A 27,494-nucleotide genomic window follows, 5' to 3' on the forward strand; every position below is an offset into this window, starting at 1 on the left:
TCACATCATAAGAGAATCAGAGTGAGAGTCCGCATGTCATGTTATTCGATATTTAGAGGAAAGGAACCCCTTGAGAAAAACCACCCGGGATGAAAATGAAAGAAAATTTACCCGTGGTCCCCAGCTGCATATTTGGTCATTACAAATATCACCCGGTCCTGTGAGCTACCATTATTTTTTCAGCTAAAATGATGAAAAACAGAAACAAAAGGGGCGTGTATGGCAATTTGCCAAAGTAGATAACGGGAATAGATATTTGCTAATTTATTTTGTTATTACCAGAGTTGTTTATCGTTATATTTTACACATCATACCTTATCCTAATTGCATAAATACTATTTTCTGGATGCAACTAAAAAAACGAAGCAGCCGCATTATCTGATTGCGCTGATTGGATTTACAATGAGCCAATACCAATAACGATTGGTTCATCAGCAAGCTATAATATAATAATAAACCTTTTCTTTCGTACCAAGAGCATCCGTTATCATGAGTATATAGTTTACTGTCATATTGAAGAGCTTAAGCTCCATGTCTATGCATGGTGCACAAGTATCAACAGACTATTTGGTAGAAAAATGTGTATGTAGCAAGATGTTGCTATAGGGAATCATAAAATCATTGGTAGATTAATTTCACATAAGTCAAGTGGATATACTGATAAATGACTGCACTAGAACATCTCATGAAAAAAAAGCCCATTCATAAGAGTGCATTTATTGTGAAACACTGGCCATAGATTTGATCATAATAAACATGTAAACAATGATCATAACATTACAAGGAGATGAAACAAAAGTTTAAACAATGAATTCCAACAACATTTACCCACTAGATTAATAGTATAAACATTAGAATTTACCCACTAGAATTGAGGTATAAATAACAAAAAGAACCAATCTTTTGCGTGTGTATAGTTTGTTAAAAACATGCCCGAAATTTCATAATAATGCTAATACCTCGCATACTATTTCAGGAAAGGAAATCAGTAAACATCAGAATTTTCAAATAAATTTTGTCTCTACAAATCCGAAGGTAGCAAAACCTCTCAAAGCCCACTTTGTGGAACAAAAGTTGCAAAACGCATAGTAGTTCCGCTGAAAAAATAGTTGCAACTAACAGTTTAATAAAAACAAAGGTTTCTTTATCAAAATCGTGCATTTGCTTCTCTGAATCTTTATTGCAAAGATATAATCATACTCCAGCCCTATAATGGTATAATTTACCAATCACATGCAAAGCAGTGACAAAGCCAATGAATCCAAGGCTCATCACTAACACCACAGTTGGTGTGATTTTAACTCCGGGAGCATCATCAGTATAAAATCTCAGCATATTGCTGCCACTGCTATTGCTAGATCCAGCTGCAGCTCCTGACAATCTCCTTCGCCGCATGCCTGCAGCTGCAGCACTGCCTCTAGGTGGATCACCTGTTCTTGCCACCATTTTGGACCTGAAAGGCTATCACGTGCAATTAACACCAACAATCAGAGCAGACACAAAAATACTTGAGATAGTAGTTCTCCAGAGATGAAATCAATTAAAGGTCTATTTCCCCTTTTTTGTTGGAACACATGATAAGGAAAGCATGGGATAAAACACAGCATCGAGGAAAAAAATAAAATTTAACATGGTCCCGTGTCTCTATTAATTCCCAGAAACCATTATAAACAAGTCAACAAAAATATAGACCCTTTGAGATATTTCTTGATTAAAGTACTTCCCTGATTCTAGGACAATTTCTCACCCGTTTCAACCATATCATTCAATTACTGATTCTGATTCTTAGAGTTTTGTTAGAATCGCTTTTTAATTCTAAAACAGAATTTGATTGGGAGCTCGTAGTGACTAGTTTCTTTGCATTCAGTCCAGTGATATAAGAAGACCATTTTAAGAATTCGTAACATTAGTCCCGGTATTATTACTAACGGAGCTTTGACCATCCAGACAAGTAATGAACGGGCCTTTGAGATGCATACTACAATATAGAAGCCTCACTTATGCATGGAATCACAGTTACCAGAATCACCTGTCTGCACCCTATGATGGCACCTCGCTGCACCCAGTACAGGTCGGAACAACAGAATTGGGGATCCGAATTGGATTCACCAAAAATCGCCAAAACATTTTGGAACCGTCTCCAGCTACCGGAAAAGTTTTTGCAGAAGTATTTATGCGGTGACTTTACTATACACCTCAAAGTGATTTTCTGTGTTTATAACCTGTAGGTTCCAGATACATAATAAGGTCGTAACAAAAAAGATAAGTAGAGGCCACTTCTCAGACACAATGGAAGTGGGCATGCCATGCAATTTGAAGATCTGGTCAATGAAAGATTGAGCCACAAAAGCTGGTGTAAAAGGGTGGGGTAGGGCGCAAAAATGAGCATACTTAGAAAGCATGTCCACAACCACCATGATGACTGACTTGTTCCCGGATTTCGGAAGACCCGTAATGAAATCCATAGAAACCTCTGTCCAGATTGAGGCCAGGATGGGCAATGGTTGTAATGGGCCTAGGGATTTGACTGTTTCTCCTTTGTGGCGCTGACACACATCACACTCAGCTACAAAAGTAAGAATGTCCTTTTTCATGCCTGTCCAAAAGAATGAACGTCGAGTGCGAGCATAAGTCTTCTGAGAGCCGAATGGCCTGCAGTGGGAGATGAGTGCAACTCTGCCAAAATGCGACTTTTGAGGGTGGATGTTGGTGATATCACTACTTTGTCCTTGTAGCAAAGAATCTCATCCTGCCAAGAGTATCCCGCTGTGGAATTTGGATCCTCCTGCAATTTATTAATGAGTTGGGAGAGCACAGGATGTGAAAACCATTCCTTGCGAGCCTCTTCAATCCACTCTGGAATGGGAAGAGAGATTGCTAGCAGGGTGCTTTCCTCTTCAAATTGGCGTGATAAAGCATCCACTGCGACATTTTCACGCACTTTCTTGTAAATTATCTCATAATCATATCCCAACATTTTGGCTAGCCATTTATTTTGTTGTGGCGAGGATAGGCATTGCTCCAAAAAATATTTAAGGCTTTGATGGTCTGTGCGGATTTCTAAACGCCGCCCCAATAAGTATGGTCGTCAGGTATCCACTGCATTTAAGATAGCCATCATCTCCTTCTCATAGGTAGATTGTCCCAGATTTGTCCCACTTAGTTGTTGGCTAGTGAAGGCCATGGGTCGACCTTCCTGCATTAAGACAACCCCAAAACCCGTACCTGAAGCATCACATTCAATCACAAAAGATTTGGTGAAGTCTGGTAGTGCCTAAAAGAATGTTGAATGAATTAATTCCCAAAGAGCAAACAGCTCAATGATAATACAAAGATATTTACAATAATAGAAACATCAGGTTTCTATGTACAAACAGTTTCATCTAAGAAACTGCTAAAAGAATAAAATTAGCAACAGCTAGAAGACTGAGCATTAAATACTAAATAGACATATTCTAATACCCTCCCTTAATGCTCAATCTATTTACAACACCAATAGACCCTCGGAATTTTACAAATTTATCAGGACCAAGCGGCTTGGTGAAAATGTCGGCGAGCTGCTCTGTTGTGGGAACATATTGCAACTGAACTGAGCCGTCTTCAACCAACTGGCAAATGTAGTGGCAATGAGTTTCCACATGCTTTGTTCGTTCATGAAAGACTGGATTCTTGGCAAGTTTGAGTACGCCCTGATTATCACAAAACAAAGAAGTAGGCCCTATCTGAAAAACATGCATATCTGCAAGCATACGGCGAAGCCAAACTGCCTCACAGGATGCCTTAACTGCTCCCCGATACTCTGCTTCTGTTGAGGAGAGAGCCACTGCCTGTTGCTTCTTACTAGTCCAAGTAACAGCACCAGATCTTAGACTAAACACATACCCAGCTGTAGATTTACGGTCATCAACCGAACCGGCCTAGTCAGAATCAGTGTAGCCACTGAGAATAGGATTGGAGCTGCGAGTATATAAGAGGCCATAATCAGAAGTACCACGCACATATCGTAGCACCCGCTTTGCAGCTATCCAATGATCAGCTTTAGGAGCTGACATAAAGCAAGAAATGTAGCTTACTGCAAAACTGATATCAGGTCTGGTAGCAGTAAGATAGATGAGACTGCCCACTAATTGCCTGAATAAAGTTTCATCCACAAGAGGAGAGGATGATTGTGCTGAAAGTTTGAGCCCTGGTTCCATAGGAGTCGTCGCTGGTTTGCAATCCTGCATTCTGAACCGTTCCACAAGATTGTTGGCATACTTGGACTGAGAGAGAAAAATCTGATTTTCAGTCTGCCAAACTTCAACCCCCAGACAGTGATGAAGAAGTCCCAAGTCTGTCATCTCAAAAGTTCTGCATAGATCTTGTTTGATCCCATGGATCAAATGTGCAGAGCTGCCAGTAATGATGAGATCGTCCACATAGACAACAACAAATAAGATATCAGCACCAGTATGCTTGATGTACATGTTTGCATCAGATGGGCTCCGCTAAAAACCCTGATCTGTCAGATACTGATCAATTTTCATGTACCAAGCCCGAGGAGCTTGTTTCAATCCATAGAGTGCTTTAGCTAACCGGCACACTTTCTGTTCTTGACCAGCAACCTTGAATCTTGGAGGCTGCGTCATGTAGACTTCTTCCTGAAGATCACCATTTAGGAAAGCACTCTTTACATCCATCTGATGAACTTTCCAATTGAACTGAGCTGCTAGGGCAAGAACAAGCCTTATGGTACTCATCTTCGTTGTAGGAGCAAAAGTCTCCTCATAATCGATGCCTTCCTTCTGTGAGAACCCTCGAGCCACAAGACGAGCTTTATACTTGTCTATGGTTCCATCAGCTTTGTATTTTACTTTATACACCCATTTGCAACCTATGGGCTTTTTTTTGGCAGGAAGATCAGAAAGAGTCCAGGTGTGATTCTTCTGAAGACTCTGGAATTCGGCTTCCATAGCCTGTTCCCACTCAGATGTACCCTTAGCCTCTGAATAGGTTTGAGGCTCAAAAATACTGTGAAGGTTAGCCATAAGAGCAAAATTGACTGTAGACTGTTGTCTGTTCTTATGCCTAGAAGTTCTACCTTCAAGGAGCTCATCATCCCGGAGATCACCTATGGTTTTAGCCCACCATTTAGGCCGAAGAGAAGAAGAGCCAATATCAGGATTAGAGGAACCAATATCAGGAGGAAGAGAAGAAGGCTCAAGAGCAATAGGAACAGCAAGAGGAGGATTAGCTTCTGGAGGAAGCTCAGATAGAGTAGTATCAAATCCTGATGCTACATCATCCCTCCCATCAGGTGGACTGACTGGGAGAAGAACACTGTGAGGCGGATCCTCAGAACGCTGCTCAGAAGAAGAAGACTGAAAGAATCCTCTGTCTTCATCAAATACTACATCTCGACTGAAGCTAAGTCGACCAGTGGCTATATCTATCAGCCTATAGGCCTTGTGATGATCACTGTAACCTGTCATCATGAGTTTCTGACTTTTGGAATCCAACTTAGAGCGCTTAGCAGATGGAATCCAGACATATGCAACTGAGCCAAAAACTTTGAGATGACTGATCTTAGGCTTACGACCAGACCACACTTCTTCAGGAGTCTTCCCTTTAACAGCCTGAGTAGGGGATCTGTTAAGAAGGTAAACAGCAGTAAATACTGCTTCAGCCTAGAATTTGTTTGGAACACTCCGGTGTTGTAACATGCAACGAGCCATTTCAACAACCGTGTGGTTGCTACGCTCGACAACATTGTTCTGCTGGGGAGTGTAAGGTGTGGTTAATTGACGTTTGATGCCATGAATATCACAGAAGTTGGCAAAAGCTGAGGAACAAAATTCCCCCCCATTGTCGGTCCTAAGGGTCATGATATTACAACCAAATTCGTTTTCAACTAATGTTTTAAACTTCTGAAAGGTACTAAGAGCATCAGATTTATATTTTTTAAAAATACACCCACATCTTTCTACTGAAGTCATCTACAATAAGTAAAAAATATTTGCAAGCAGTGATAGAAGCTGTATTCATAGGACCACAAATATCAGCATGAAGTAACTGAAGTACCTTGGATGCGCGCCAAGATTCTCCATTTTTGAATGAAGACCGATGTTGCTTTCCCGCTTGACAGGCGCTGCATACCCCCAACTGCTGAGTCTGAATATCAGGTAATCCTGACACAAGTCCCTCCCGAGAGAGCTGAGAGAGATACTGCATATTGAGATGCCCATATCGCTGATGTCATAGAGTACTGATGGGAGAGACACGTGCTGCTAGAGCCACTTCTGGAAAGTCACCGGTGTCAAGTAGCCTGTATAGACCATGGTCCTCTAGGCCAACAGCAACTGTTAGACTGGTCTCCCTGTCAATGATGGAACACTTGTGTGCACTGAACACAACATCAAGCTGAGGAGAATTCCTCATAATCTGACTGACAGAGAGCAGATTAATCTCCATACCAGGAACATAGTATACATTTAGAAATATGAGCGTGCGTCCACCAGACTGAATTTGAACTGTACCCCTGCCAGCTACATTGTACTTTTCACCTCCACCAAATACCACTGAATCACTGAAAGGTGAGAAGTCAATAAACCAGTCACGCCTGTGAGAGAAGTGGCGTGATGCACCAGAATCAATGTACCATGCAGAGGAAGGAACATGTTCTGAAGACCTTTTAGCCATAAAGGCGTAAAAGGCAGAATCTGTCTGCTCGGAATGTTCTGCAACATTCGCTGTCTGATGTGGCCCTCCCTGTTTCTTTTGTTCAGAAGCAATCCTCTGTCGGGAATCTTTCTTCATGTGACCGAACCTGTGACAGTAATTACACTGTACACTTTTCTTCCTGGCAGGATCAAAAGACTGAGGCGAGCCTTTCTGCTGAAACGACTGAGAGGACTGATATTTTGCAGCAAATGCATTTTCCAAGGGCACTGATGAAGTACCACTACCAAACTGCTGTTTCCACCTATCTTGCTGCAGAAGTTTGGTACATAAATCTGGAAACTTCAGATCAACATTTGTGGTTGTAATGTTGAGAGTTTCGATGAAGTGTTCATAAGATTTCGGTAGACTTTTCAGAGTAATGACTACCATATCTTCTTCCTCCATGGTCCGACCAATAGCTTCGAGCTGATCTCGAATGTCTTTAATTTTGTTGAGATGTTCCTGTAAAGACATATGGTCATCCATCATGATGGAGAACAACTGATTTTTGAGAAAAAATGCTCTGCTTTTGTCAGATGTCTCATGCAGTTCTTTCAACTGTTGCCAGATTTCGGCAGCGGTCTTGCCAGAAGGAATCTGTGGTAACTGATCATCAGCGACAGAGAGCTTGAGAAGCATAACAGCCTCTCGATTTCGATCATCAAATTTATCTTGATCGGTCCCAGCTGTATCGGGACGAAGCTCTTTGCCCAAAATGAGCTGATCAAGACGCCTGTATTCAAAAATGGTCAACATTCTTTGTTTCCAAATGTTATAGTTGCTGCCATTAAAGCGTTGATTTCCTTCTAACATCAGATTGGTGAGCGTGGCCATTTTCTTAAAGAAAATACAGAAGTCTGATACACAAAAAGAATGTAGCTGCCTGTTTATCCTGATGTAAATCAAAACAGATTTTGTTCTGAAAAAAAATTACCCAGCAAAAATATCTCTCCCTGTCTAAAAAATAGCAATACGGCTGTAGCTGTACCCTTCTTTAGGCAAATACCACAGGACAGAATTTTAATGAATGTAACAGGTCCAAATCATAAGATAAGGTAAGCACAAGTCTGACTGCTGCAATGCCCAGGCTATAAACAGGTAATTTTCCTTCAAATCTGAGTTGTAATGGAGGCTGTCAGGATCACTATGGAGAAAAAAATTCGCTGACTGGAAAACCACTGCCGGCAGACAAGACTGTTTGAAAATTAAATACGTAGATTGAAAAAAAGGAAATGGACCCACGTCTTCTTCACGACTTCACGTCCACAGTTCTACGGTATATCAGCTACGATTTTAATTTTTCACGGCTCACAAAACAACAACAAAAAAAAATGGACCCACGTCTTCACGTCTCAGCTACGGTTTAATTTTTCACGGCTCATAACAAAAAATGAACCCACGTCTTCACTTCTGAACCCACGTTTAATTTGTGTTACGGCTTCACGTCCACAGTGCCGCGGTATATTAAATCGACAAGCAATTTCCTCTAAATCGAAGATCGAACAGCATAGACATGTGAAGTATATACTTACTTAAGATAGTTTGACCATGAAAATTGATGGGTTTGAGCATACCGAGGCGAGAATTGAAGCACTCGAAGCCGAGAACGCAGAGGTAAGAGCAAACGCTAGAAGCCGTGAGGGTTCAAATATCAATATACGAGAGCTTGATTGAATACCCGAGGTGTATCCACAGGTTCCACAACTTCGAAGAAAATAACCGGATTCGCCAGCCAAAAAAAAAACCCGCTCCCACGAAGAAAATAACCGGATATGCGTGCGATTTCCAGATATCGTGACAGAAGAACACTGAGATGCCATGTTCCCGTGGTTATCGTCTCAGCTGAGGATTCACCGTGAAAACGCTGGTACGAGACTAGGGTTGAATACTGAGAATTCACGGGCCACAAAAATAAACAAGACTTCAAAACAGATAAACTGTTCAACCGACAAATCGACTGCTGCCCCCGGATTCACAATGCCGGATTTAATTTCAAGAGAATTTCACGATCCCGAGTACCGCCACAAAGTTAATTCCTCATAATAAAGATAATGCAGGAGAAGAATCCCTTTCTGTATCGAGATTGACGACTGTAAGCTTTTATCACAATGAGCAAAGCCGAAGCTAAGACTCAGTGAAGGCTACCTGGCTTACAGAGGGCTCGACCTTAGAAAGAAATGAAGAGGATAGCTGATCAAGAAATCTACAGACCCTGAGAGCAGTTTCGAAATGAACTCCTGAATTTTTCAAACTATGAAAAATTATTTCGAAAAAAATCCCTGTGCTCTGATACCATAAAAGAATGTTGAATGAATTAATTCCCAAAGAGCAAACAGCTCAATGATAATACAAAGATATTTACAATAATAGAAACATCAGGTTTCTATGTACAAACAGTTTCATCTAAGAAACTGCTAAAAGAATAAAATTAGCAACAGCTAGAAGACTGAGCATTAAATACTAAATAGACATATTCTAATAGTGCCAATACTGGAGTGGAACACATGGCATGTTTGAGAGCTATAAATCCCAGTTGCACTTCATCATTCTAGAGGAATGAATTTTTCTTGAGAAGGTGAGTGAGAGGTCATGCAATGCGACCATAATAGCGGACAAATTTGCGATAGTAGCCGGTGAGACCCAAAAATCCTCTCAAGCTCTTCAAGGTCTTTGGTTGAGGCCAATCCTACATTGCCTGGATCTTTTTGGGGTCCACCCTGACACCTTCACGCCCCACAATGTGGGCCAAATACTCAACTTCTTCCATGCCAAAAGAGCACTTGGACATCTTGACAAACAATTTATGCTTCCAAAGTAGTTGCAAGAGCAGATCTACATGCTGAAGATGTTTTTCCCAAGTGAGGCTATAGACGAGGATGTCATCAGAGAAAACAAGGACAGATTTTTCGAGATATGGTTTGAGCAAGTGATTCACGAGGCTCTGAAAAGTGGATGAGGCATTACAGAGACCAAATGGCATGACCAGGAATTCATAATGGCCTTCATGAGTTCGGAAAGCAGTCTTTGGAATATCTACTTCTTTCATGCGAATTTGGTGATAGCCCCAGCGAAGGTAAAGAATTGAGCACCATTTAGTTCATCCATCAAATCATCAACAACCGAGATGGGAAATTTATCTTTGACTATCAGCTTGTTGAGGGCCCTAAAGTTAGGGCACATACGCCATAGCCCATCTTTCTTGATCACCATGACCACAGGCGATGAATAAGGACTAATGTTAGGACGAATGACACCTGCTTCCAGGAGTTCCTTGATGATTTTTTCAATTTCATTCTTTTGGGCGAAAGGATATGTATGGGCGCACATTTGGTGGTTGTGCCCCTAGGACCAAAGTAATGCTATGATCATGTTCCCCTCTCGAGGGTGGAAGCTCATGAGGCTTGTTAAAGACTAGCAGATGGTTGTTTAAGACCTGTTGCATCTCAAGATGAATATGCAGAGAAGTGGGTTCGAAGGCCTAGATGGCATTAAATTGGGCTATAACACCCTGGTGGCCCTTTTTTAACAATTTTTGCATTCTATGCGAGTTAATGATAGAGAGAGCACCTTCTTGGAGTCCGCAGAGGGTATGTGTGTGGTCACTATGCTTAAAGCTCATATAAAACTCTTGGAAATCCATTGTGATTGGGCAGAGTGTAAGGAGCCATTCAACACCCAAGAGAATGTCACACCCACCCATGTTGATGGAAAACATGTGGGTCTTTAGGTGATAATCCCCCATTTGAAGTTTGACATTTTCATAGCGGCCTTCACATTTCATTGTCCCCCCCATCAGTAATCTAGCCCTGGAAATTAGAGACGACTCTGACAAAACAATGCACTGCTTCAGCGACTCTTTGATGGAATAAGTTATGCGTACTGCCACTACCAATCAAGACTACTACAAGGCGATGCTTGATAAAACCTATGATTTTGAGAATCTAGGGAGAAGAAATCCCTGCCAAGCATGAAGCGAGATAACTGGTTCTTCAGGTGTAGCTAGGAGCTCATTGTCCGGCTGGTTGTCCTCATATTCCTCCTCTAGTCCCTCAAATGGTGGGGCTTCCTCAGATGAACTGTGATTAGTAGCATCAATTTGAAAGAATTTGGGTTCCTTGCATTTATGCCCCGAGGAGTATTTCTCATCACAATTGTAACAGAATCCTTGCTTTCTTCTTTCCGCCATTTCCACTGGTGACACCTTTTGAACCTTAAGTGTTTGGGTAGTGCTCGAAGCCTGGGTGGGCCTCTAACGCGCATTCTACTTCACGAGCTATCGTGCAAGCTTCCAGCCATGAGATTGAAGGTTGCAATCGGACGTGGGCTTGTATGGCATCTTTGATGCCACTGACAAAACATTCCAAGTAGAATTCATCTCCTAGACCTCCTATGCGAAAGGCTAATGCTTCAAAGGCTTTAATATATTCTTGCACTGAGCCTGTCTGTTGGAGCTTAGAAAGACGACCCAAAAAGTTAGATTCATGGTCAAAGCGATCAGAAAGGGCTTTTGAGAATATCGACCAAGTCACTGGCCTTCCATAACAATGTTGATGCCACAGCCACCATTGCCATCTTTCTTGGTCCAAGTACAAGCTTCCCACACTTAGCTTATAGTCGCATCATCTCTGATGTGATTCAATGTGAAATATTGCTCCATTTGTGCTAGCCATGTGGCCAGATGAGAGCCATCAAATTTATACATGTCCAGCTTGGGTGGTCGAGGCTGGGACTGTTGGTGGTTTCCATAGAAGTGAAGAGAATGGCTAGACTCGCCTCAAGGTTTTCATTATAATCATATGCCTCTGATTGTTCCCCCGATTTGCCCTTTGTGAGTGTGTCATGTAAGTTTTGGATCTACTTCGTTAATGCCTCCAATTTGTGTTCAAGGGTGTCTATCTTCTCATTGGCCATCACTTGAGCTCTAGTTTCTACCATGCACAGATCCGGTGTACTCTGTCGTTACTGAAAAAATATTTGGGACCACACAAAATTTTTGACGCTTACAAGTGAATGGTGCCATGGTACCACCTTGCTCAGCTCGTCGACCTGATTCTTATGGTTTAAGTCTCCTATAAGCGTCCCGGGAGGATCTCAGACTCTTTTTTTTACACTCCAAAAGGAGTTTTACTCCTCGCTTAAGAATACTGCAGTAGTCGATTCCCAAAAAAGTTAATTCTGCCCAATGTCCTGCAAGAATCACGCCTAGGTATAGGAGCCACACAAATAGTCAGATCTGTAGGCGAAACCCTGACCTGCAGAGTATGAGTAGGAATGCGGCAGTGATCGAACCCTGGCTGCTAGATCTGAATGGTTGATCTGATTGTTGCGACTATTACAGAGCCCAAACTGCTAGATCTAAATGGTGAATCTAATAGATCTGATTGTCGAATCTGATAGATCTGAATGGCGAATCTAATAGATTTGAATGGCGGATTTGATTGTTGCAGTTGCGACTGAACCCAACCTTCTAGATCTAATCTGAAAAAGTGAAGCGTGATCTAGAGAGAGACAATGGAACTATGGTCTCAAGGAGTGTCAGGTGCTACAGATCGCAATATACATAAGGGTCCGACAATAGTACTCGGCCCAATCTTTCAAGCCACTAACCAAGGAGGATCAACCGTACCCTTAGCCGTACAACTCGACTACCCTATCGTACGCATGAGTAATCTCCCCGAGTGTTGTTCTCGGTGTACTATAGCAGCAAGATGGCCGACAGTTTATCTATGGCAAGGTTTCAAGAGAACTTAGGGGGCTTCCGAAATACCCAGAGGGTACTTGGAAGACAGTCTGTGCGCAGTTTTGTCTAATGTGCTACTACTCGAAGGGGTGCCCACAAGGGTTACAAGGGAGTCCAACAAGCGTGACCACCTCTTGTATTTCCTGCGTGCATGCCTCCTCATATCCGCAGGTTTGTGCTCAAGGACAGATCCCGTGGTTTAAAGACGTCGGAACACGTCTCTAGCCAAAAAAAATTCTGCTAAAAATGGAGATCCCACCGGCCCTAGAAAGTGCTCTGATACCACTTGTTATGCTCTTAACCTGCGAGAAGATACCAAAATACCAAATATGCGAAGAAATATACCCAGAACACAAAACAATAAGAAATAACATGTATTTTATTATTTAGGCAAGAAAGCAATGTTCACTTGCCTCTTCGAGGGGGCAACCTCCAATAGAGTTGGGCTCAATTACAAAATAAGACACAATGCTCCTCGAGGGGAGTCTCTATCCTTTATATAGGATTCGTACATGTAATACCATGGGTCAGTACCATGGTTCTTATTAATACCATCTACTAATACCACGGCCCATTTGCAACTAACTGTGGTCCCTTCTCTAAATGCGAGTCAACCACTTACAATTATTAATATGGGCTTTATTGACTCTTTAACTAACTATAACTATGACTCAACCCTATTACATAAATACGGGGGTTAGGGTTGGACCTTAACAAGCCCCCAACACAAATCTGGTGACTCGCCCCAAGTCACTTGGCTAGTGCAGAGATCTTGTCACGAAGACCTCCCAACTCCACCTAGACGACTTCAACCTCGGCGATACACTACGTCGCAGCCTGCTTAACCTACTTGACCAGTTGCTCCGTCGCTAGTCCAGCCAAGGCCCCAATCTGGCCTTCAGTACTACCCCCTTGCGTTGAGTTGCATCCACCTGTTCCTTTAAGGCCTTCACTTCCTGCAGCTGTGCCAACCTTTGCGTGATGGCGACAGAGCGCGTTGTTGCTTTAACCTCATCATACTTCTGTTGCAACTCTCATGCCTCAATTTCTAGTCTTTGCAGGTTCGGATCTTCCTGCAGATTGGTCACTACTTCGAGTGCTTACTCGAAGAGCGCAATGCAATCCTTCACAGCAGTGTCAATAGCTGCAACGACATATTTTACAGCGATGGCGCGCTACTCTCTAACTTCTGGTCAGTGTTTTACAACCAGGCCGAGTTGACTCGGAAACGGCCTGGTCATACCGAGTCGGAAAAAAAAAATGCGACCAGGCCAAGTAATCGGCCAGTTTGGCCGAGTCAGCTATGACTCGACCTAGTCATCTAATGACCAGGCCGAGTCATAGCTGACTCGGTCAACCAGGCCGAGTCCGCATTGACCAGGCCGGGTCAATAAAAAGCGGCTGGGCAGCGTTAAACATGTGAATTTAATTCAACACTTTATAATTGGAGGCATGTGAATTTAATTCAATGACATGTATTTGATTGTGAATACAAAATCTCAACTGTAATTTACAGAGAGGACACAGTGGGTTGATCTGATTGTTTGTTGTTTCTTGTACAGGTATTAATCACTGTATTTGAAGTCAGTAAAAATAAACTGCAGAAATTCTACCTTATGTATGCTGATCTCACTTCTGATGCTTCAGTGCAATCGATGAATTTTGATTTTCAGCTGTAGCCAGTACAAAAATTTAGGACCTTGTGAAAGAGATGAATGCTGATATTGGATTGTCTTGTTCTTGATGATGTCAATGTCAAAAAATTGGCATAATGCTGAAAATGGCTCACCATTCAGTGATGATAGAACTCTGATGTAGTTATTGTGCAAGTTGTCCTGGCTAGCAGTGATTTTTTGGTTGTGTGCATGTCTGGAAGGGCAGATAAGTGTTACTACTAAATTTATGGTATCCGTGCTGGGCTGGATAATTTTGTGCACAGAACATGAGGTTTAGTTTATCCAATTTGTCCTTTGCCATTTTTGACATTCTTGGTTTCTCATTTAACGATTAGAAATTAAAGAGAATTTATTGCATTTGCTATGTAATAGAGTAGGGAAGAAGGTATCTGAGGATAATATGGAGTAGAGTAAGGGGAATATTGCCTAATTCTGGTAAATTTCTTTAATGTTCAACACAGAATTGAAAACTTGACCTTTGGAAAGATCCAGAGGTTGAGCATCGTAAAAGCAGAGTCTTTTTCCCACATTTTCTTATGTGAAGCATCATAACCATAATCAATTATTGAATCTCGAGAGTTAAGCACATAAGTATACAGACATACATAATTGTATGGCAGTTTGTTCTTGTGGGAACTTTGTGGGTTAAGATTATGCTAATTGATGTTATGGATAACTCTGATAGATTAAACATAGTTATAACTTATAAGTTGTCTAATGGGGTTCAGCTAATTTACGCTAGAAATGCATAGAGAAAGAGAGAAGGAAAACACAGATTTAACTAATCAGATAGTGTTGATCTAATTGACAGCCCTTGGGGTAACTGCCAATCCTCCTCTTAGTTGTTTGACTTATTAGTATTGTCCCTGTTATCACCCAAACTTGCAGCCCTTAGTGCAAAGCCTTCACATGGTACCACGTTCAAGTTTAACTCACAGGAGTTGTCATTGTCACCTCAACAACTACCTACCCTTACTTTAGGTTGGGTAATCCAACACAAGGGGTTACTAATCTCAAGTGTAACTCATAGGAGTTGTCATTGTCACCTCAACAGCTACTTCCCCTCACTTTAGGTTGGGTAATCCAACACAAGGGGGTACTAATCTCAAGTGTAACTCACAGGAGTTGTCATTGTCACCTCAATAACTATTGCCCCTCACTTTAGGTTGGGGAATCCAACACAAAGGGACCTTCTCTAACAGCAACCAGGTTCCCTAAGTCTAGAATACAAGGTTTCATAAGTTACTACCCACTTGCATCGACTTCATATATTAGTGATTAGCACTTGAGTTGATTCTTTAAGTATAAGCTCAGATCATGAGCCTACTTTGATCATATGTTGTCTTCCATCTATATTATAATGCTATGTGTTTGGAAACATGAATGAAAATCTTTAAAATTATGTTTAAAATATTTAAAATTATGTTTTTTTATAAAAAAAATAAATATTTAATGTATTTTTTACAACGACCGAGTCATTGAAATCGACTAGGCCGAGTCATTACCGAATCCTGGTCGGAGTCGGAGTCGATCCTCGGCCTGGTCGGAGTCCTGGTCCTGGTTGTAAAACACTGGAGAAGGGAGGTGAAGGTTGGGCCCTCAACTCAAGTTCCATGATCTTAAGGTTTAGTTCAAACTGAACCTTAGCCAGCTTTATTCGTGCCTCGCGGGCACCTACAGCAAGCTTCCGGAGCCTTGTGTCGACTGGCGCATCTTCGAGGATGTTCAACTCTGGAACAGTCTGGCATGCCTCAGCCACCACAGCGGTTGTGCGCATATTCTTTATGTGATCTTCTTAAGAAGATCAATTGCGAACGATTTTTCAGCGAACATATGTGCATTGTTCACCTTATGCTCGCTGATAAGGTTCAAGGCGCGTTGTTCCCAAGCCCGTATTTCTGCGATCACACCATCAAGCAGGGTGTGAAGAGCTTCACTTGGAACCGCAGCCAAGTTTAAACCGACTTGCTTGATGGGGCTGACAGTGGCCCTGTCAGCCTCTACTTTTGCAATCATTGCTAAATCCGGTAGTGCGACAGCCCAAGGACCCATTGTACGAACCATCTCTGTTGTGTTTGAGGTTCTCGATGCCAAACTGCTCGACAACGAGCTGCCCCACCCTACTGTGGTCTGCACTTGAGTAGCCTGGATTTGCAGCTCGTGTAGACCTATTTGAATGGCGACCAAGGCTTGTTTTTGTTGCTGCTCGAACTGTCACAGCAGTTTTGCGGTCGCGTCCCTCACTCCATCACCGATATCGTTCAAATCAACATCTGTCAAGCTGATTGGGTCCAGGGATGATTTGATGGCCTTGGACTTCTTCTGCAGCCCTACTTTCTCTTGCTCCCGTGTGCGCTTAACCCGGAATCGAGTAGTCTCTGGGTTTGCTCCTCCCTGCTTTGAGCGCGGCTCCTCCTTGTCTATCTATGGAGAAGGCGACTTTTGACTCCTATCAAAGTCACGATCGTCCTCTTCCTCCTCCCCTTCTGCCTGCGTTTTCGCCGCACGCTCTGCTTTAGCTTTGTCCTCAACTTACTTCCTTCATTTTTCGGCCAACTGCTCCATCTTTAACCTAGCCTCTTCCTTCTACTTTGTGGTAGACTGACTAGTCCCAGCTGATAAGTCTAAGGCCTTGCGCCACTCTGCAGGCCAGCTCTCCAGAACCGTGACGATTGCATCATCTGTCGCCAGGTATGGAAGATCATACCATTTCTGTGTGAGGTCCTTTCGCACTCTAATGGACACACAGTGGAAGTTCACCTTGAACTCCACATACTCTAACAATTGCTCAAAGACAGTATGCAAGAGTTTCGCTTGCGGTTGATGGCAGCGCAGATGCTTGATTCCATGAGAATCCGCAATATCTTGTTGTCCTTGATCCTTTGGGGATCCTTCATGGCCCAGAGCGAAGTGAACTTCGCTGCTTCTAGCATCTCCGGTGCAATTGGAGGAAACTAACTGTCCTTTGGTAACGACTCAACCAGTACAATCGACAGCAACAGTCATGCGTAGTGGAAAGTCTTGCTTTGATCGTGCACTTTTCTGCAGTTCGCGGGGAAATCGCTGCAGAGGTAGCACGCCCAGTTAAATTGTACGCCCTCCGCGCACTAGGCTGCTAAAGAAACCACCGGCGCCGGCACTTCATCTACGTGACACTTCATCATAATCTTCCCCGCCAAAATTTGAGTGGCTACTTTAACTGCGGGATCGGTTATGTTGGAGATGGAGTAGCTGCGCGGCTTCGTGGAAAGCTTGAACTTGTCCTTCACTCGTTCAGCTAGGTCACCCTCACCTGAATTTCTGCAAAATGCCATGGATGGATTCAAGTCTGAGTGTGGGAGCAAGGTGATCTTGTGGATCAGCATGTTAGCGATTGGGATCGGATCTCCTAACCACAAGCACCCATCGCGCACCAAGCATAATAGTTGCTTGATCACTATCAAAGTTATGGGCGCGCAGTTGTAATGCAGCACCCAGAGAAGGTTCAACAATACTGCCTTCTCCACCCCTTTTATCCACTTTCTTGGCTCTAGCGTAGTCACACCAGAGTCTTTATAGAAGACACGGTGCATGAATGTATTAGTCGCCATGTGGGGAAATGCTTTGTATCTGCTAAATCACAATCCTCCACCTTCAAAAGGGGGATACACGCCAAGCGCGCTCCTTCAAATGTGATTCTGTGTGGCAGCAATAGGGTGAAAAGTGATTTTGTTCTCATCGATGTCCTTTGGTACTTTCGCCTTGCCTCGGTGCGGAGGGATATATGGTGGCAGTTTGGAGATAGGGTCTGCCCCCTCAATGTCAATGTCCCCATGTCAACATCTTCTATGCCCACACTAATGTCCTCGATGTCCTCGTCGAGTCCAGGTCTACTACCTTGGCCTTCTCCTGTGCAGTAGCCTTTTCTTTCTTATGGTGTTTCCTCAGCGACTCACGCACCAATTGCGTTGCTTTCTACTTATCTTTCTTCATCTTGGGTCCTTCTTCGGGCAGCGTAGGCCTCAGCCTGGGCAACCTTCGCGATTTGTGTACTTCTGCATGCACCTCTACACTCACTACCTCCAGGGCAGCTCCTTCAGATGCCATTGCTTCTCCAACACTTGCAGTCTCCACGGGTGCCGACATAATGCCTGTTAACAGCTCCTGAGTTTCTTTTGGCAATTTCTCAAACACTGAACACGCTACCAGAGCCTCGAAATAATAAACGTTCATGTGCACATGACAGCTCAACACATCAATTCTCAAAATGCCAAGTGTTTTTCGTTGGTCGGCCATTTGTAATTTATAGGCAATTTCGAATTTGAATCTGATCATTCCCCCCAAAATCAGTTCATATATGCTAGAGTGGCGACAGATTTTCAAAGATCTTGCTCTTAAATTCCAACTTAATTTTCGCCCCCTGCTCCATTTAGCCATTTTCCCACTGTCAAGTCATGAATAGCGACCATAACAATCACTTTCCGGCTGCCCTACACGGTCTCTCCTTTAATAGCGCAGCTCCCCTCGCACTTCTGCTAACACTATGACAATCCTCTATTCTGTGCAATAACCCAATCACCCAACTCTACAACCAGCCCTACGCCTCCTTTTAGCTACCTGGAGCACTAAGATTGTGCTTCCACCATGTAGTCATCTGGTCGGACCCCCGGTGTATGGCTTCAATCGGCTACCATTCACCCTTCCTGGGAATGGCTCTCCATTCAACTTTACCAACTGAACTGCTCCACCATCGGTAATCTCCTTGACGACATAAGGCCGCAGCCAATGCATCCTAAATTTTCCTGGAAATTTATCAAACTTGTTGTCATATAATAACACTAAATCATTTACCTTGAAGGTGCGCAGTTTGATGTGCCAATCGTGCCATGCCTTTTCGCGTTCCTTTTGAACTTGTTCATGGAATCCAGCCAAAAACCTATCTTCTTCTAGTCTGCCAGCTGCGCAAGCCTTTCTTCCATGGCTTCACGATCAACCATTCCTGTGAACGTCATTATGTGCAGACTACGTACAGTGTATTCCATTGGCATCACAACTTCAATGCCATAAACCAACCTGAAAGGCGTTTGTCCGGTCAGCTTCTTACAAGTTGTTTTATAAGCCCATAGCACTGCGAGTACGCGCACAACCGAGTCATTTCTTTATGTATTTCAAATCTTCGTTACTGCGTTTTCCAATATCTTATTAAACGCTTCTACCATTACATTAGCTTGAGGGTGATATGGCGTGCTCTTTAGATGGTAAACATGAAATTCCTCCATCATTGCGTTGAACGTCTCATTAAGAAAATGCGTACTGCAATTGCTCATTAAAATTTTTGGACAACCAAACCTTGTCAGCACGTACCCAAAGATGAATTTTGTTGTTGTCGCGCTTGTACAGTCCTTCATAGGCTGCACCTCCACCCATCTGGTTAAATACTCAGTCGCGTTGATGACGTATCGCGCACCCATCTTCTTTACTAGAGGTTGAATTGGTCCCACAAAGTCAATCACCCAATTCTCAAAAGATTGCAACACTATCTACAGATGCAGCAGCAACTCATCCCTTCGTGATGGTTTGCTAGTCCTTCGGCATGCATCGCATGCCCTACAATACGCTTTTGAATCCTTATGCAGTGTCGGCCACCACAACCCAGCACGTAGAATCTTTTGCGTTGTTGCCTTGCCCGCATAATTTCCTCCCGCGGCTCCTCCATGAGCTTCAGTGAGTGTTGTTTCGTTCAAATTCTGGGACATAATGTCGTAGTGTTTCATCTGATCCCATTTTATACAAGTGTCCTGCAATGACAGAAAAGTCTACCGCGTGCACCACCAATTCCTTCTTTTGATGGCTAGTATTATCCTTCTAGAGCCTTCCCGTCGTCAGGTAGTGTATAATATCTTCAAAGTGACTGTTCGCGACGCGCACCGCAGATAGTTGCACGTCAGGTAGTCCTTCCTCCAAATTAGTAGGCTCCTCTCCTGTTTCAATGCGCGACGGATGATCCGACCCAGCATTCAATCGTCCTGGTTTCACAATAACTTCAAAATCATATTTTTGAAACAACAACATCCATCTACATATTCCCCCCCCCCGACAACACAGGCTTGTTCACCAAGTACTTCAATGTACAATGGTTTGTATACATCTTAAAGTGTCCGCCTAGCAAGTAGTGCCTAAACTTCTGGAGCACATATACTATGGCCAAACCTTCGTGCTCTGGTGTTGAATAATTCTTCTCAACTTTAGATAGCTTCCTACTTGGAAATGCTATGGGATGATCCAATTCTCCCTCACCAGCCTGTGTCAGCACTGCTCCTAGCGCAATACATGACGCGTCCACATGCACACGAAATTCCCTCTTCCAATCTGGGAAGTCTAGGATCAACGCAGTGACCATTTTCTCTTTGAGTACATCCAAGCTCTTCTAACATTCCTCATTCTAGCAAAATGTAGCATCCTTTTTTAACAGTTTCTCCATCGGTGTGGTGATCTAGGCATAGCTTTTGATGAACTTTCTATAGTACCATGTATGCCCCAACATTGCACGCAACTGTTTCACACTTCTTTGTGCCTCCAAATTGATTATAACTGCGATCTTCATCGGGTCTACCATCAAGCCTTGTGTGCATACTACGTGACCCAGCAAGATCCCAAAAGGGACACAGAACAAACATTTCTTTAAATTGAGTGCAATCCGGTACCTACAACATGTATCTAGCATCAAGCGCAGACTTGTTATGTGGCGCTTTACCAGTCCAAACATTGTCCAATCGTCAAAGTATACCTCCAGAAATTTGTGAATGAAATCTTTGAGCGCTACGATGACTACGTGCGAAAAGATCATCAGCACGTTCTTCAGCCCAAATGAGTTTCTTTTGGCTCTCACTATCAACAATGAATTGTAGCGGGGAACCCTTTACCCACATCTGAGAGTGGATGAGGGACTCCTCCTCTGGATCTTCAGGTTCCCCATTCTGGATCTTCGTGGTGGCAACGGTGGCGTTGAGCTCCGCATCAATAATATGCTTCCCTTTGTCATTCCCCTTGTCGAGTTCTAACTCAGAGTCGTAACATGCATCTGATTCTGAGACCTTCATCTCAGCGACCAGTGACTGCTTGGCCCAACACTCACTTGTGTTGTGAGTGGAGCTCTTATGGAACTCACCACTTTCTCGTGTCCTCCTTCAACTTCATGGTGTTTTTTTCTTGCTGATTTGACCGGCTATCCTGGGCCGCCCCACCTTGGCTTTGTCCTTTGTTCTACAGTTTGGAGCCACCTTTCCCTTGCTTCAGATTCGCAGATCCAAAGTCTCGCTTCCTCTGTTTAAACTTTTTCTCGATATTGACGGCATATCAATACGTTGTGCTAAGCAAGGAGATGTCCAGGAACTCTATCTCATCCTGCATGTACCTAGGTAGGCAGTTGTGGTACTTGAGTACCAAATGTTCCTCAGAATCCTTGATACCCAACTTCATGCGAAGGGTATGAAAAACATTGGTAAACTCCAGCACAACTTGGATAAGCGATTAAATGAAAAATTAAATGCCTCAAAATCAGCCGTTGGTTGTTTCAGAAAACGGTACAAATTGTTCATTCACTACGAGAGAATGTTAATGGTGAAACAAAAAGTGGTAGGATGGCATCCGCGCAGAAGGAAAGAAACTGGAGAAACTGGAAAATCAGAGTGGAATAAGAAAGTTTATAATTTTCCAACTTTATTATTGTTGTTATGGGTTAAAAAGCCAGCAAAATAGGAAAAGGAAGAATCTGTTACACAATAGTTTGTTAATTTGTAATACATGTTAATTTTGCAATCACTGTTTTTATGGGTTAAAAAGCCAACAAAATAGGAAAAGGAAGAATCTATTACACAACAGTTTGTTAATTTGTAAAGGATGGCAATTCTCACCGCCAGCTTCAAAGGACGAAGAATCAGAAGCAGAGGAGGAAGAGATCCCTGCAGAGAAGACCGAGGCAACTCAAGAAATGGAGAAACAGAAAGGAACCACATCAGACAACAAGGCAGAGATGACAAGCGTGGACCACAGCATAGGTGGCACCAAGCGACATCACCACTCAGATACCTCAGATTCAGACAAAGAAATTGGCTCACAGAAAGCAGAAACACAGTTAGTCATTGCTTCGATCGAGCCCACTCAAGGAGAGTGGCGTAAGGTCGAAAAGAAAAAGGGGCGAAAAACTTGAACTGTCGGAATTTTCAGTTTTCTGCCTCTTTTCATACTCTCTTCCCTTTTCTCTTTTTCTTATTTCTTTTTGCACGTTAGTCTTCTAACGTTGCGTGGGGTGCGAAAGCACCCGAGCCCTTGTGGCAGCTCACAACATGCTTCATTGTATCAGCAGATGTAACTTTTCATTATCTTTTTAATAAAAAGTTACGGTTTTTTCTTCGGAAAAAAACAGTTTGTTAATTTGTAATATACATGTTAATTTTGCCATGACTCATTTTATGGAATTTTAGATATTTTTAAAAATGTTTATATTTATTATGAAAGATTTTAGATAAATTAGTTTTAAAATTAGAAAAAATATGTTAGATTTAAATTTAGAAATTATTGAAGGGAAGTGAAGTTTTTATATTATCTAGTTTATTGGATGTTATTCAAAATTCAAAATAAATTTAAAAAAATGGGCTGAAAATATCCCCAACACAATAAGAAATTTTTTAAAATGATAGTTTTTAAGATGTATAGTATCGAATTTTTTTCGAATTAAAAATTTCTTATTCGAATTTTTATCGAATTCGAACTTGGTAACTATGGTCACAAACTCTCTCGCCATGTTGCAGACCAACCACAGCAACATCGCTTCAATAAAACAAAGAGATAACCGAAGCATCGTACAACGCAAAGATTAAGGAATATGCATAGTTACCAAGTTTGAATTCAAATTTGATACGATACAATAAAAATTCGAATAAGAAATTTTTAATTCGAAAAAAAATTCGATACTATACATCTTAAAAACTATCATTTTAAAAAATTTCTTATTGTGTTGGGGATATTTTCAGCCCATTTTTTAAAATTTATTTTGAATTTTGAATAACATCCAATAAACCAGATAATATAAAAACTTCACTTCCCTTCAATAATTTCTAAATTTAAATCTAACATATTTTTCTAATTTTAAAACTAATTTATCTAAAATCTTTCATAATAAATATAAACATTTTTAAAAATATCTAAAATTCCATAAAATCAGTCATGGCAAAATTAACATGTATTACAAATTAACAAACTGTTGTGTAACAGATTCTTCCTTTTCCTATTTTGCTGGCTTTTTAACCCATAAAAACAGTGATTGCAAAATTAACATGTATTACAAATTAACAAACTATTGTGTAACAGATTCTTCCTTTTCCTATTTTGCTAGCTTTTTAACCCATAACAACAATAATAAAGTTGGAAAATTATAAACTTTCTTATTCCACTCTGATTTTCCAGTTTCTCCAGTTTCTTTCCTTTTCTGCACAGATGCCATCCTACCACTTTTTGTTTCACCATTAACACTCTCGTAGTGAATGGACAATCTGTACCGTTTACCGAAACAACCAACGGCCGATTTTGAGGCATTTAATTTTTCATTTAATCGCTTATCCAACAACTTATCCTTGAAACCCGAATCGAATCTCGTCGAATAATACAGTATTCATATCGAATTGGCGAATTTTCGAATTTTTTAGCCCAATTCGGACGAATTTGGTAACTATGGTTACAAGCATACCTCTTTTCTCAAATAGAAAAGTGATAAAACAGTAAGATATGAATCCCAGGAATAAAACTGGTCACTGCTACAATAAGTGTTGAAAAAATGCTGCCATTAAACAGGGCTTTAAGGGGGTGAAAAAAACCCTCCCATCAAAGGCACCCTCACAATGTTCTGTAAATGCCCTTAAAAGCTGTCATAATGACTATTAGACCTGCTATTAACAAATTTGCAGGATTAGTGAGTACGCTGCTAGCTACTATTGTGCCTCCCATGAGTACTAATTACTACCATAACAGTGTCTCCTGCCCACAATGCTGTTAGGACTCTCAGGAATAAGGCACACAACATTGCTGTCTCTCCAATCATAATTATTGGTTTTAATTTCACCAATAATAGAGCATGTAACTGTGTCATTGAAATTTATCAGATTTACCTATGATAGTGTGCTTATCATACTGTTAACTGTTGTCAGAAAAACAGTCATTACTCCCTAATGACAGCACCCTATTGCCCCCTAATGACGGCACCCTATTGCTGCTATGAAAATGCATAAAACATGCCTCAAGAAGAGAACCCTCACATCGTCCAAACAAACAGTGTTGTGCCTAACCTTGCTAACTAGAAAAGCATGCCAGACTGCTGCCCAAATGTGCCCAAAGGTGCGCATTTCTGAAAAACCTCCCTAAAATCTGATCTGAGTTTCTGGTTTGCTGGTTGGAGATTTAGAGGTTGACACTGAATAAATGGAAGAACGTGCAAGTGAAATGTGCACTCATGACAGTTTGGAGAACGACAGTATTTGTGAACCATTAGATGGCCAGATATAGGGCTTGTCAGATATATATATATATATATCCTCAATAACAGTGTAGGGCTTGTCAGATATATATAGCCTCAATAACAGTGTAGGTCTTGTTAGATATAGATGGCCTCAATAAGAAATGTTGATTGCATTAGATAGGAGAGTGTTATTGCGCAAACCTTGCTTCTATATGTGATTAAAGCAATATATCAGCAAATCGTTTTCCCTATATATGTATGTTGAGTGTGAGGAATGTATGTTGATATTTTTTGGCCTATGAATTTCTTGGTTATAATGTTGTATAACAGTTAAATTCACAATTCAATCTTTGGACCTATAACAGTTTAATTGTGTGTGTGTAATATTGTAGTTATTAAAGAAAATTTATGTATTGATTCTATAAAACTTTTGCAAATCTGGTATATGCCCGAGAACTGTAACCCTTGAAAGAAGGGACAGTATGGGGGAGGTTCCAGTAATGAAACAGGAGGGAAAAGAAAATTGCCTCTGAAGCAGTGATAAGAAAATATCACACACTGGAAGCAGAATGAAAACCAGTCCCGTATCACCTACAGGAAAGTGTGCCTGTGCTAGAGAAGACCGGGCAAAATTGGTACTGCCAGAACAAGATTGGAGGCCTAGAACCTCTCTACCCAAACCTGTTTCCATGACTCAACGAGGTGGTATTTTTCGTGGCTACAACCTGCGGAACCTCCACCGAGTCCTTGACACGGATAAATATTAGGCCGATAGGTAATAGGAAGGGAAACAGACCTTATGGCCGAGAGGGTTAACCGTGAACCACAAGTTCTTGAAATCATAACTGTTGTTACAAAGATAACTCAATAAAAACAAAATAAGACCTTGAATGCGAAATATTATATGAATACAGTAAGAGTTAATTGACTATAACTAGTTTCGGAAAATAAATTTTCTGTTATGTATAGGAGAAAAACCCTTGTTAGGTGAACTGGGTTGTCGAAGGGGTCGAGACCAGGCTGCCGAGTGCACAGCTACCGAGTCCAATCCCCTTCGAACCTCTGTTCAACTGAACCAGACTAAACCACAATTTCCATTCTTAAAATTGTCGTTCCATTCTTAAAATTGTCTAAATTCAGGAACTGAATACATTCAACAAAACATCAAGAATTTAAAGCATAAAATTCTGTAAGCATATATATATATATATATATATATATATATATAAAGCATTCAATGAAATACCATAAACCCACAGGACATCCAGTTTCAAAGTTAACAAGTAGGAAACCCTCTTTGTCTGAACAAAAGTTTAGCAAAACTCACCAAAAGGACGCCCACAATTCTTAACCTATAAACTACCCAACCTCAAGCAAATAAACACTTGTTTATAGTCAGGATATAGTTACAGCAGTGCTATCGGTGACCAAATTGCCTGAGGAGCAATACCTATCACATACAAAACAAATAGACAGTGGGAACCAATTTCACAGTTAACGAGTAAGAAACCCTCTTCTGGGTCAAAATTTCCAAGAAGCTATACATTTGTCTAAATAACAGTTCAGAAAAACTCACAAAAGAGAAATCCACAATTCTTAACCTATAAACTACACGGCTGGAAGCAAATCAACACCTGTTTATAGTCGGGATATGGTCGCAGCAGTGCTACTGGTGCCCAAATTGTCTGAGGAGCAATGACTGTCACATACAAATTGGGGTGAGAATCGTAAGGAAACTAAATTAAGGGATAAGCTGTAATTTAAAAAGCAGGAACAAAATCGTAAGTAGCTCACTGCCTGTAATAGGAAACTATGTCATTTGCACCTGAAAATCGTGTAGGTTACCTTCTATTAACCCTGACGTAAAACCGAAGACCACTCACCTGTATGCTTCCTGCAATCCAATCGAGGGTTCAGAGCGAGCCCAGAAAAATAAACCACAATCGAGGGTTCAGAGAAAGCCTAGAAAAATATACCATAGACCAGTCACCTGTATGCTTCCTGCAATCCAATCGAGGGTTCAGAGAGAGCCTAGAAAAATAAACCGCAATCGAGAGTTCAGAGAGAGCCCAGCAAAATAAACCATAGCCGGAATTGCCAATCGTAAAGATTGAGACCTGTCTAACCAAATGGGTGAAAGGACCTACGTTGGTTCACCTAGTTAACGTGGGGAAATGCCAAAACAACAGAGCCGCCGACGCCAAGTTGCAGAGCTCGGCCATGACGAGTAGCCGAGAGCAAATGAGCCAAACTGAGGCACGACCTCCCGCGTGTGGAAGAAGGTGGACCGTCGGATTAGATCCGGAAAAGACAACGGTTTAGATGTACCCAGTTGTTCACCAAGATGATCGACAGATGTCACCCTCACCTCCTTGGCGAACCTTCGGGCAAACCTTTTGGTGCAACTTAAAACCTTCCGGCAAACCTTATGGTGCATAGTTCAGTTGCAATGTTTTCAATAGCATTTCAAGCATGGTATGCCATCCCTTAACCAAAGTATCGGATTACCATAATAATTATTGAAAGAAAGCATATACTCCTAAGTGTTTAAGCATATGGTAATAATTAAAAAAAATTATTACTTATTTTTTATTGGGTTAAACTTTTAAGTTTTACATGTTATGGGTGGATACAAACAATACCATCAATTATGTGCATATTTATATTTTTATTGGGTTGCTTTTAGCATTTTACTAATTATAAAACACCCCAGGTAAGTTGAATAGAAATGCTTCCATAACCAAGAAAGGGGATGCATTTGTAAAATCCCAAAAACCACAATGCATCACCAATTCATTTGCCTACTTAGTTTTCGGAAAGAAATGGGAAATGAAATCATTATATAGGTTAATAAGGTTATATAAATTAAATAATTGATAAATATAAATAG

At 41.6% G+C, this 27,494-nt stretch overlaps 1 protein-coding gene across 13 annotated transcripts; it reads right to left on the reverse strand.

Annotated features, from left to right (window-relative positions):
• Positions 1-985: 985 nt before the first annotated feature.
• LOC149256684 (protein transport protein SBH2-like) lies at positions 986-27,074 on the reverse strand. 13 transcript variants are annotated; one of them, XR_016267284.1, is made up of 5 exons: positions 26,752-27,036; positions 26,488-26,605; positions 26,239-26,303; positions 25,932-26,054; positions 1,436-1,461 (listed from the first exon to the last, which is right to left on the reverse strand). XR_016267284.1 is itself a non-coding variant. In XM_089460826.1 (4 exons), exon 4 carries the CDS (start codon positions 1,444-1,446, stop codon positions 1,195-1,197), a length of 252 nt encoding a protein of 83 aa, XP_089316952.1. In that variant the 5' UTR covers positions 1,447-1,453; positions 25,932-26,054; positions 26,239-26,303; positions 26,488-27,021; the 3' UTR covers positions 986-1,194. The 13 variants fall into 13 exon arrangements, 12 of the variants coding, with proteins under 12 accessions (XP_089316952.1, XP_089316956.1, XP_089316958.1 ...); XM_089460826.1 differs by having other exon boundaries at positions 986-1,453; positions 26,488-27,021; XM_089460830.1 differs by lacking the exon at positions 25,932-26,054 and having other exon boundaries at positions 986-1,453; positions 26,450-26,498; positions 26,595-27,020.
• Between the last annotated feature and the right edge of the window lie 420 nt (positions 27,075-27,494).

The sequence above is a fragment of the Pinus tabuliformis genome, chromosome 7, assembly GCF_031772625.1.
Source record: "Pinus tabuliformis cultivar Carrire ecotype Pingquan chromosome 7, CPIR1, whole genome shotgun sequence".
In the NCBI taxonomy this organism is placed as follows: Eukaryota; Viridiplantae; Streptophyta; class Pinopsida; order Pinales; family Pinaceae; genus Pinus; species Pinus tabuliformis.